At 37.2% G+C, this 12886-nt stretch overlaps 1 protein-coding gene across 1 annotated transcript in view; it reads right to left on the bottom strand.

The window, feature by feature from the left end:
- pigk (phosphatidylinositol glycan anchor biosynthesis, class K) overlaps positions 1 to 12886 on the bottom strand; it is a 49056-nt gene that overhangs the window by 20249 nt on the left and 15921 nt on the right. The window contains exon 10 of the mRNA XM_051096710.1: positions 2176 to 2251. Within this exon, the coding sequence (XP_050952667.1) occupies positions 2176 to 2251 (76 nt within the window). The remainder of the gene's footprint in view (positions 1 to 2175; positions 2252 to 12886) is intronic.

The following is a 12886-nucleotide window of genomic DNA, read 5'->3' as shown; positions in this document are numbered from 1 at the left end:
GAAAATCACGGTTATTCCAGCAAATATTGATTGAATATTAACTTGTTTTCTTTGCATTATTTGAGGTCTGAAAACATCCTCATCTTTTTTGTTGTTGTTGTTTTGAGTTGTCATTTTCTGCAAATAAATGCTCTAAATGACAATATTTGGGAGAAATGTTGTCAGCAGTTTATAGAATAAAACGAAAAATTTTCAATTTACTCAAGCACAAAAGTAAAACCAGAGAAACTGATACTTTTGCAGTTGTCTCTTAATTTTTTTCCAAAGCTGCATACAGTTGTGACTGAAAGTTTGTGAACCATCTAGAATATTCTATATTTCGGTATAAATCAACTGATCTCATGACGAAAACGTGCCTGTGGGAACTTTCTCGGAAGACGCGAAATACATTGAGCCATGTACATTTCAATGACATATTTAACGCTAAAAGAGTGTTCTTTTTTTCCCTCCGGAACAGATGAACGTACATATGGTACATTTTATGTGACATTGTTTTTGTACATGTCACCCCAGTTCTGACTTGAAATGTCCTTTGAGTGGCGCTATAACTCAAATACTCTGTGACGTTTTAAAATAACTTACCATCTGCATTATACCTAAATAGTATGAACAAAAGTGAATGTGACGTAAAAGCGCAATTCATACCCAAGGATTACGTTTCCTAAGTCAAATTCCGCACTGACTGAGCTACCGAGCAAGCTTGTTACATCTGTTGTTGTGTCTATTTTCGAAGCTCCTGCCAAATTATTACCCCCTCTTTGAAATCGCTACATGATTGCCTAATCCTAACCACACATCTAACCCTAAACCTACCAATACTAGCAGGGTAGTAATCTGGCGGGGGTCAGAATTTGGCACAACACTGGAAAGCAAAACATATAGAGCTGTAATCATAACTGTGTACGAAAATGATTACAAGTGCTTGCTGTTTTACCGCCTCCAGTGTTAATTTCTGTTGGAAATTGCAGTGATACAGTGTGTTCTCTTCTCCAAACATAATGCTTCTCATTTAAACCAAAAATTATATTTTGGTCTCATCTGTCCACAAAACATTTCTCCAACAGCCCTCTGGCTTGTCCGCATTGATCTTCAGCAAACCACAGATGGACAACAATATTCTTTCTAGAAAGCAGTGGCTTTCTTCTTGCAACTCATCAGTGTTTCCTAATGGTCGACTCATGAACATTAACATTAGCCAATGAGAGAAAGACCTTTACTTGCTTAGAAGCTACGCTGGGTTCCTTTGTGACCTCGTGGAATATTACAAGTCTTGCTTTTAGAGTGATCTTTGTTGGATGACCACTCCTGGGGAGGGTAACAGTGGTCTTGAATGTCTTCCATTTGTACAAAATCTGTCTAACTGTAGATTTACGGAATCCAAACTCTTTAGAGATGGCTTTGTAAACTTTTCTAGCCTGATGAGCAACAACAACACTTTTTCTGAGGTCCTCAGAGATCTCCTTTGTTCTTGCCATGATACACTTCCACAAACATAATCAAACTTTGATAGATCTCTGTTGTTAAAATAAAACACGACAGGCACTGACACCTGATAGTCATCTCAGTGACTGAAAACATGGATGAACAGATGGACTCTTATTTCACCTTCAAATTAATTACTAATCCTATAGATTCACATACTTTTGTCACTCACAGATGTGTAATATTGGATCAGTTTCCTGAATAAATAACTGTTAATAAATATTTTTGTCTCATTCGTTTGACTGGGTTCTCTTTGTCTACTTTTAAGACTTGTGTGAAAATCTGATTATGTTTTGGGTCATATTTATGCAGAAATATAGAATATTCAAAGAGGTTCACAAATTCTCAAACATATAGCTGAACAAAACTTAACTATGTTAGCAAATATGGTGCATCACCGTCATTGTTTAAAAGTCTTACTCCTATTTTTCTTATTTTCTACATCAGCACTGACTGCATGAGGCCCCAAATGTTCTGAATATCTTTTCCCTACAATGCTACATGAATCTTTGCAGTACAACATAATGCTGTGTTTCTGATTTTTTTTCCATCAAATTGGTGAACCTCCTTTGAATCAAACACATATTTCAGTTGATAATGGGTTTCAGTAAGAATACTGTCAAACCCTCAGCCTGCTGTTTTCCAACCATTTCGTCATTTACAAATTCCAACAACACTTAAATATAGTCTTACCTGATGAATAATTTCAGACACTGGAAGTTGGTCCACATAAGTTAACGATTCGATTTGTATATCACCCCTTCCAGACCTGGAGGAAAAAAAAAAAAAAAAAAACCATGATAAATATCTTAACAGCAGACAAAACAAGTCCTTTTTTGTAAATGTAATGTTTTCAAACTTTGCCTGTGGTAAAAACTAAACAAATTACTTGTTTTGTGTTTCATAAAATTGAAGCACCCTCTAATCTAGCTACATTACTATGCAGTAGGCTGAAGAGGCCAAAGCCTCACCACCGTACAGCCATCCCCTCCGCGACTGCCCACAGTCTGTTAGTTTGAGTGGTGGGATGATGTTTTGGCCCCCATGTAGGCCAGCAAAGCTCAGGACCAGACGAAAGAATCTGCCTCAGCCCGTCTGTCTGCAACTTCATACATGAGTGGCTGCTGAAATTAAATTCAGTATGCAGCTCTCAATTCCACACAACAACTGACTGAGACAGAGTGTGATTTGGAGTGGAAGGTACCACAACAAAAACAATTGTCCTTGATAATGAATAGAGAGAAGAAAGGGAAAGTGGTAGAAAACCCCTCATGAAATCCCACTGGGCTACATTATTTGTGGTAACTGTAATTTCTCTCTGTATAATATGTATCTGTGTATTTCGTTCAAGAAAAACAAGCATCCCGAGTTAGCTGGAGCAACGCTATTATACGGCTACCAGGACGAATAAAATGAATCAAGCATTTTAACTATTATTTGGGTGACGTGGGAGTGGTGACTGACAGGTAATTTTAGAGGTGTCTTTACTATTCACTGAACAAACAGCAAACAAACTGAAAAGTGTTTGCATGAAGAATGAGGGCCTGAGGTTAACAAAATGACTGTAGCGCTGCTATATGTTGAAGAGCGGAGGCAATTGGTAATCTATAGTTGAGCACAGTATTTCAGACGACAAATCATTCTTGTATTTCAATGAGTGGCCTGGGCAGCCAATTCACGGCCCACCGGGATGAGGCTTTTTCTGTTAGTTGACAAAATGGCCTGTCATTCTAGCCATGTGTATAGCATAGGCACATTGAACCACTTTTGGTCTCAGTTCAGATGGCTAGACTTGAATTACTGCAAAACGGAAAAGCAACAAGAACACAGCTAGATTATTTACTGTGAGCCTGTTGGCTACAACGTCTGCACTCGAGCAATGGAACAGCAATAAAAACACTGCAGTAGCAATGTAACAAATCGTTTTTCTCTGTTCCATACTGACAAGTAACAATATAAACTATATTTTTTAATTTACGTTTTTTTTTTTTTTTTTTTTTTTTTTAGAAGAGATTGCGAGTGGTGTTTACTAATGCAAATCTCCACATTTCCAGCAACTAATATGAATTGGTTTTAGCATGCTGCTAAGCAGCAGATAGGGCATTTTGGGTGGTTATTTGGTGATTTCTTACTTGGCCAAGTCAAAAGAGCCCACCTTCTTTATTATGTTCTGATCTCAAGATCTAGATGCAACCCAGTATCTCAGATTCTTCCTTCAAATCCTTGTTGAGAATCTTTGCAAGCTCCATAATTCAAGGTTTAATTCACGTATGTAATATGTGTTAATGCATGTTATGCAACAAAAAGTGATACTTAGGCCTAACTACAGTACTAGGCAAAAGTTTTTTGTACAGTTATTAGAAGTTTCTTCTGCTCACCAAGCCTGCACTTATTTGATCCAAAAAACAGCAAAAACAGTAACATTGTGAAATATTTTTACAATGTCAAATAACTATTTGAGTTATTATTTGTATTTGTTTATATTTGAAAATATTTTAAAATGTAATTTGTTTCTGTGATCAAAGCTGAATTTTCAGCTTATGCTGCATCTGAATTCAAATATTTCTCTACTATAAAGAATAAGGAAAACAGTGTGCTAAAAGAGTATTATGTCTGAAAAGTAAAAAGGCGAAACAGTAGACCTACTGAAAGGATGACCTACTACTGCCTTTGGACAGATTCTGAAGTGTGCATTCAATGGACACTTTACTATCCCACAAGGCCATGGGAAAGGATTTATGAATGGCAGTGAAGCACCCCAACTGACGCTGGTAGGTCATGTGACAGAAACAAGATGGCGGATGTATACGTCTGAATTTAATTTAACTACCCAAATTCATACTACAGTCATGGCTAAAATTCTGTCAGAAATTGCAACCCTTCTTTTAGAAAATTGTTGCAGTTGCAAATCTTTTGGTACTCATATGTTTATTATTTTTTTGTTTGTTTGTTTGCACTGGAACAACACACACACACACACACACACAAAAAAAAAAAATCAAATCTGATACAATTCCACAGAGAACACAAAAAATGCACTGGACAAAATTATTGGCACCCTTAACTTAATATTTGCTAGCACCCCCTTTGGGGGAAAAAAAAAAAAAAAAAAAAAAAAAAAACTGAAATCAATTGCTTCCTGTAACCATGAATGAGTTTCTTACACCTCTCTACTGGAATTTTGGACCACTCTTCTTTTGCAAACTCCTCCAAGTCATTCAGATAGAAAGGATGGTTTCCTTTAATTGCCGTTGCGCCCCAAAATTCTTTGGTAATCATCAGATTTCAGGATAATGTTCACACAGTCAAGGCATCCAGTGCCAGTAGCCGCAAAGCAACCCCAAAACATCTTTGAACCTCCACCATGTTTGACTGTAGGAACTGCGTTCTTTTCTTTGAAGGCCTCATTTTTATTCTGTAAACCGTGCCATGATGTCGTTTACCAAAAAGCTCTACTTTTGTCTCATCTGTCCACAATACGTTCTCCCAGAAGGATTGTGGTTTTGTCACATAAGTTTTGGCAAACTTCACTCTTGCTTTTTTATGCAGTGGTGTCCTCCTGGGTCTCCAAACATAGCGTACCTTTTCATTCAGATGGCAACGGATAGTGCGAGCTGACACTGTTGTACCCCCTGTGTCTGCAGATCAGCTTGAATTTGTGTGGAAGTTAATCAGGGTTCTTAATCCACCATTCGAATAATCATTCGTTGTAATGTTTCATTAATTCTGCTCTTCCGTCCACACACAAACACAACTCTTCACACTTCTTTCTTTTCTCCGTGCTCAGTGTGACACACAACACAAAGGCTGAGTCAACTTTTCTCCATTTTAACTGGTTGCAAGTGTGATTACTATATTGCCCACACCTGTTACTTGCCACAGGTGTGTCTAAATACAAATTACGGGAGCATCACATGTTTGAAAAGCAATTATTTTTTACAATTTTGACAAGGTGCCAATAATTTTGTCCAGTCCATTTTTGAGTTCTGTGTGAAATTTTATCAAGTTTGGCTTTTCATCTCTGTTTTTTTGTGTTGTTGCAGTGGAAACAAAAACAATAAGCATGTGAGTATAAAAACGTTTGCAATTGGAACTTTCTGAGAGTAGTGTTGCATTTTCTAACAGAATTGCAAGGGTGCCGATATCTTTGGCCATGACTGTATACAGTATGAAAGAGAAAAAGCTGTTAAGTAAGTTCACATTCAAATGTAGTACCTACTCAGACAGTACACAATTTTGAATGCACCACTAGGGCTGGGGACATATAATGAGAAGCCGTCTTGAATTTGTTGTTTAATTGCTTTCATTACTTCTATCCATTTCTTCTTTTTTTCAATACGCTAAACAGCCAATCAGAGTGTGCTTTCACTGATGGGCTTCAGCTCCAATTCAACATGCTCAATTAAACAAAAAGCATCGACAGGAGTTCGACTAGTGCCAATGGTGCAAAAACTAGGCCAACAGAGGCTCATCAATGGCCTTACATTGACCAACGGACGATCATCAGATTGGTGTGTCACGGCGATGAAAGTACTCATGAAATGAAAACTGACCCAATTTTACTTAGCGGACATTATTACTCATGCAGTGAACAATTAATCAGTGCAAGTTAATCCACAAATGTTTGTTTTCATAATCTTTAGTCTAATCTAATAGTCTAGTAGTCTAATCAAACTCCGCCCGCTGTTTTATTCATTCAATATTCTGTTTTACTCTAAAATACATTACTGTATTGTGGAAAGTCGGTCACAACTTATGGTTCATGTGGACTTTAAAGTGGAGCTCAGCTTTGTTGCATCACCAACAGTCATTCTTGCATACGGTATGGGAAATTGCCAATAAATGACTTCCTGTCGATTTACCACTGTAAATTGCTGTTAGTGTGAATTCAGATTTTTGCTGAAAACCTTAAGCATGAGCATTCGTAATGATACTTGCCTTAGCAAACACCACTAATAGGCACTAAAGCATTCCAGGAAATACGTGGCAATGCAGCTAATGAACCATTTAAAGAGACTCAAAATTATTCAACATCCATCACTGCAATTTTGCAACTATTTTATAGGATGAACTTTTAATCAAAGAGTTTTGGTAAATTTATAAGAAAAACTATCAGAAGGTGTCAAGAGAGGGTGAGCGTGTACTGAGAGTACACTTTCATTTCCTTTATGCCCACGCCGCACCTCCTGATTTATTTTTCATTTCGTAACATCACCTGACATTTAATTACTTTGAGACTTGAGACCTCCGCTAGGCAGTCAACATCATCACCCTGGGCAAACCTGAATTACAATACAATCTCGTAAAGAGTGGGCACGTATCATAAAGACGAGTGGGGAGTCTATTAAACCGTCCTCCTCTGTAAAACTTAATTTACCTAATGGAAGCCCTCTGAAACAGCAGCAGAGACTGTGGTGGAAAGGAGGCAGAAAACAGGATGGCTACAGAATGATTTAGCGTTGTAACACCTCTACTGTCATTCTCAGAGAAACGTCTCATGGAGGGGGAAAATAAGAGTTCCGTTGCTTTTAAACACTAGAGAACATGATGTTCTGCTATGCTGAAACCTAAAGGAATAATTCCCCCAAAAAGGAATATTCTTTCATCATTTACTCACCCTCATCATTCCAATCCAGCATGATATTTTTTTTCCCAAAGCAACAAACAGACTTGCTACTTTTTAACTATAATTTGCCTGACTTCAGCTGAATAATGACACTGTAATCTTCTGTAGTTGAACTGAACTTGCTTCATAACTGTGGAACCCACAATCTTGAACTAAAATCAACACTGGACTAAATTAGGCTGAATAACACTATCGTCTTCTGTAGAGCTGCTTTACAGCTGAAATTGAATTTGTTTCATAATGTCTAGTTTATGATACTGTGAAGCTGCTATGAAACAATGTGTATTGTATATATAAAAAGTAAACCTGGGGCTGTCAAATTATATTTGAAGCTTTGCTGAAGCCATAGAATAGCTTTGTTTGAAGAAAAGATTGAAATTATCTATTAAAGGGGTCATCGGATGCCCCTTTTCCACAAGTTGATATGATTCTTTAGGGTCTTAATGAAAAGTCTATAATATACTTTGGTTAAAAATTCTCAATGGTTGTGTAAAACAACACCCTTTTTACCTTGCCAAAATAAGCTCTGCAAAAATCATCTCATTCTGGTCGTGGCTGCTTTAAATGCAAATGAGCTCTGCTCTGTGGAGAGACGAGCCTGTTTACTTTAGCCGCATTTAGCCGCGTTTAGCCGCTAAACTTCTGCTGTAAGTAAAGGTGGATCATGAATGATTCACGCGAACATAGACGGATATATGTAGATTGGGAGGCACATTCCCTTCACAAACAAACGTAATCCACTGCATCTTCAGCGGCTCAGATGTCGGGAGTAAATGACGACCACTATGTTCATTATTACATCCAGCAACACAACACCTCAATCGCTCAATCGGAGATATTCTTGTCTAACTTACATCCCTGCTCCGGCATCGAAACAAAGAGGGCGGACCGTTACAGCTGATCTGAGGTAAAACGCTCATGTCAATCAACTATCGTGGGAGCGGCCTCTGTCGGTGTGATGCCACAACAACAGGCATCTGAGAATGGCTCGATTTTAAAAAGGGAATATTATTTTTACAGATTAATTAAAAACCACTGCATGGATTTTTATCATTATAGGGTAGATTTGTACATACACTGTCAACACACATTAATGTTCAAACAACATGTAAAAGTGAACTTAGCATCCAATGACCCCTTTAAAATAGTTTTCAATATGTAATTCAGTAGTTATATGTAATATGTAGTTATTCTTTTAAAATTGGTTCACAAAACTGTTGTTTTTAAGGGTTCAAGCGCATAGCGCTGAAACCTTATTGTAATTGTTAGAATGGTCATGATCAGCAATCTCAATGTAAAACTGATTGTAGAGACTTGAAACTTGGAGGGATGGTAGTACTGAAACGGCCTACAACATGACCAAGGCTCGCCCCAATCGGGTGCACTACAATCTCCTAAACTCTCAGTCGCAGACTGAAGTGTCTGATATCATTGGAATCGTTGGTTCATGCCAGACAAGATACATGCCTCAGATCGTGAGCTTAGCTAAATTTTCAGGTATTTCACATTTGTTGAAAAAACTACTTTTGCGAACTAGTCTTAGGTTTTTTGCCCGATCGAGACTAAACCAGTGCAGAAAGATTTTCTGAAGCGTGAATATCAATAAATATTAATAAAAAAAAAAAAAAAAAACTTAAACTTTCGCTGTTGCAAAGGGGCGCCAAAACGTTCAAAAGGGGCAGGGCCACTTTTATTGAATGGAATGAGATATCTCCACCAAACTCAGAACACTTATGTAGAACACTTATCAGAACACAGGAAAGAAAAATTATGGAGCTTGGCCACTCGGTGGCACTATAAGAGGAAAAAAAAAAAAAAAAAAAGAGCTTTAACTGCGCAACCATTTGTCCTGTCACCATGAAAATCGGTGTGCATGGTCTTGGTCTGAAGTGCCACAACTGTCTACAAGGACATTTGCATATTTCAAAAAACATGGCCACCATTGGCCAACGAATATTCAGCACCTGTTACACAAGGTTAACAGAGGCCGATCGGAACAAAACTCGGTGGGCCTATTCGACTCACAGGCCCAAAGGTCTGAGAGAAATTTGAAAGAAATCGGCCACTGGGGGCCGGTATTGCATTTTTCAAGGGCGTAAACAACTGTAGGTCGTGTGTCGCACGATATTCATATCATACAACAGAACTCCTCATTCCAGGCAACTTTGCTTCCAGAACCACTGCTGTCAATCAAATCATTTGTTAAATGAATGAGAAGATGTAAGAAACCTTCTCTTGCAAACTAGTCCTAGGTTTTTCGCTCAATCTGGAAAAAAATACTGAAGTACAATTCTCTGGACTCTCTAGGCCAATAATTATCAAAAAAAAAAAAAGTGTTGAAATTTACCCTTTGGGAAGCTATAACAGGTCGTTTAGAAAAGGTTCATCTTTGCCATCTCAGGATTAAATGACATTTTTAAATATGAAAAAAATAAAAACTGTTATTTTGGTCAAATAAATGCAGCCTTGGTGGGCATAACAGGCTTCTGAATCTGAATTAGTCCAATCTTTTGACTAGTGGTGAATATATAAATACTGCATGACCTTCATATAATACTTTCAAGGTATGATACTGTTTAGAAACTTGAAAACTTCTGTTCCCTCTTTGTGCTCCATAGAAGAAAGTAAGTCACAGTTGGTAATCAAAGAAGGTTCAGTGAAAGCTGTCCACCCTTAATGGCACGTTTCCACATGACAGACATGCGCTGCTCCAGATGTGACACAACTAGTCCATACTGTCACAGGGCCAGACAGAGTGAGCAAGGTGACCAGGCATTAGAGAGTGGACACATGTCCTTGTCAAGGCAGTCTGATGGTAGAAGAGAGCGGGGATGCCAGCCATGCATGACAGCTGTAAGACAGCAAGAGACAGGGGACAGAGACCTCCCCTCAGGTGCATATGCTGTCGTTTCACCCACAGATGTGCCAGTATAGTGAGTCATGACAGCCTGTGACGTTGGGGAAAGAGAGGATACTTCCATTTCCCAAAGCAACAGTCACTGTTAGAAACTAGCACCGGGTTGACAGCTTGTTCAGTGCATAGGCTGATGAAGCAGTGACCTAAACTACTTTAGCATGCATGAAATGTCAATTATTAAGAACAAAACTAAAACTACCACCATTATTAGCATAATTTTAGATTTTTTTCCTGTTATGCTTGCTGAAACACTTACATTCACAATGAAAGAGTAGTAACAGATCTTTACATTTGAGTGAAACAGATTGTCGAGTAAGAAAAAAATGTTGAGCAGGAAGCTGGTTCTATCCATTAGTTGCTGATCGGATTGAGATCATTTTAAGAAAGTGGTGGGTTTTAGCTGGACTAAATGATTGGAGAATTTTGGCATCGTCACCAGAGAGAAATGTGTCATTGCACTGGAAGAAGCATGGATGAATGTTTCACGTCTAACATTTAGAAAATACATACATTTTTTATTCCATACTGATTTCAAATGACCAATATTAGATGTACATACAGATGCTCCACAATCTATACAAGGATACCTATGCTACATCATCAACTGTTTTTTTGATTGACAGTGCAATTAAAGGAATAGTTCACCTAAAAATGACCCTCAGGTAATTCAAGATGCAGATGAGTTTGTTTTGTCATCATTTACAGATTTGGAGAATTTTAGCATTTCATCACTCGTCCATCATTGGATCCTCTGCAGTGAATGGGTGCCGTCAGAAAGAGAGTTATTAAAACAGCAGACAAAAACATCACAATAAACCACAAGTAATGCAAGTATAAGACATTTTAACTTCAACCCATTGCTTGTTTTGAGATCTTTGATTGGAGAAAGCAAAATTATGGATAGTGTGAGTCAGGAGAGAAATATGCACTGATGCACTGTGCACAAGTGAAAACAGTCCAAAACAGTTCTAAACAAATTAATAAATAAAGAGGACAACAGGGGATGGACTTTCACTGCAGGAAGCCTTATTGTGGATAGATTATTGGTATTTTGGCCAGAAGCAAAAAGCAAGTTAAAACACCTTAATAATAGATGTGTTTCTTATAAACATGCAACTTTTCACTTCACAAGATGTTAACTGGTGGACTGTGGATTGCATGTAGATTATAGATGTTGCAGCTTTTTCTGACGGCACCCATTCACTCCTGAGGTTTCACTGGTGAGCAAGTGAAGCAATGTTAAATATCTACAAATCTGTTGTGATAAAGAAAACCAAGCTCATTTACATGAGGCCTGAGGGTATATTTTCAGAAATTTTTTGTGTGAACTATTCCTTTAAGTCATATGATGTAAACAATAGATCAAGTCTAATGTGGCTGGTTTTGCCTGAGGATAAACAAATTGCACTTTCCATAGTTTATTTCTATAGAGGAAAAAACACGCAAAAAAGGCTGCAGTGGAGCCAAGCAATTCAGCTTCAAAATGATAAGGGATGCCTGTAATCACTTATCTAATTGTGTATGCCTGCAGCAGACTTTATTTTTGCTCAATGAACAACCCGTAAAATAAATAAGCAAGACAATTCAGTAATTTATGTGAATACTGCAGACCTTGAGAAATATTATTACAGTGTAAAACAACTGTTTTCCTTTTAATACATTTTAAAATGTAATTTATTCTTGTGATGGCAAAGCTAAATTCTCAGCAGCCATCTTTAATGACTTTTAAAACATAGTGTGATTCATCATAAGCTTCTAAGTAATACAAAACTGCATCTACAAAATACAATTATTAATGATAAAAAATTAAAACACTAAAGGAAGGACAATTTGTGCAATACCTGATGAAAATGATTAGCAATTTGATGCATTTCAGTGGAACAAAGTGATTTATCTCATGCATTATTTACTAACTATTAATTATTCATTTATTCACCATACACTAATTTCATTTATTGACATCTCAGCTGCTGTTTACACATAGCCATAGCAATTTTATTCATAAAGAGTACAATTTAAGTGAGGGGTGCTAAAAATTATGGTGGTTTATAATGTATTTGCTAAAACTAAGATGGGGAGGGGAAGTCATTATTATTTCTCATCGTCAATCTGACTCATTCGAAATGCTTATCCTGGCCCATAGTTCAAAACTTGGTTTTCAAACAGAAATAATGTTGTTTTTCTGCAGTAATCAGCAATATTAATTAAAAAGACATGAGACATGGACGACCTGAGCGATTTAGCTAAATTAGCTTTACGCACTAATTAGTTACACATTATCTTTGAAGCTTAGAAAAAAGAAATATTTACACATTCTGACTTGTAACCCTGACAACAGTAAATAATGAAATAATGCAATAATTTAAAAAAAGACTTTCTGGTCAAAAGCACTGTAGTTTCAGATGAATTAGGGTTCAGATTTAGGTCCAAACGTAATTTGATTTTAATCATATTTGCTGCTGCTATTCCAATACAGCTACAGTAGATAAAGTTAATTCACTTCACTATGACGCTGAGGAATCTAATATGTGTTTATCTAGTCTTATCCACACACTGACTGCATTACAGATTAGTTTGACAGCAGAGAAAACCTGTAATACATTTTTTGCTTTTCAGATTAGTAAACCAAGAAATACTACTGCCATCTTGTGGCCTAAATGTTTCATAACACAATGTCTGGGAATGCCATCACAGACTTTTTACAGTCTCTAGGAGCCATTTACTTGGGTTGCTCTTTCAAAACTCTTCACACTGAGCACAACAGCAGTCTTTACGGGCTATATTGTGGATCTTTTATCATTGCTTTGGCACAAATAACACCATACTGACATATACTCTCAGTATAAAGCATAAATTAAATA

This window comes from Labeo rohita, chromosome 2 (assembly GCF_022985175.1).
Source record: "Labeo rohita strain BAU-BD-2019 chromosome 2, IGBB_LRoh.1.0, whole genome shotgun sequence".
NCBI lineage: Eukaryota > Metazoa > Chordata > Actinopteri > Cypriniformes > Cyprinidae > Labeo > Labeo rohita.
Note: the sequence above shows the minus strand (reverse complement) of the source record. Positions and strands in the feature narration are given on the sequence as shown.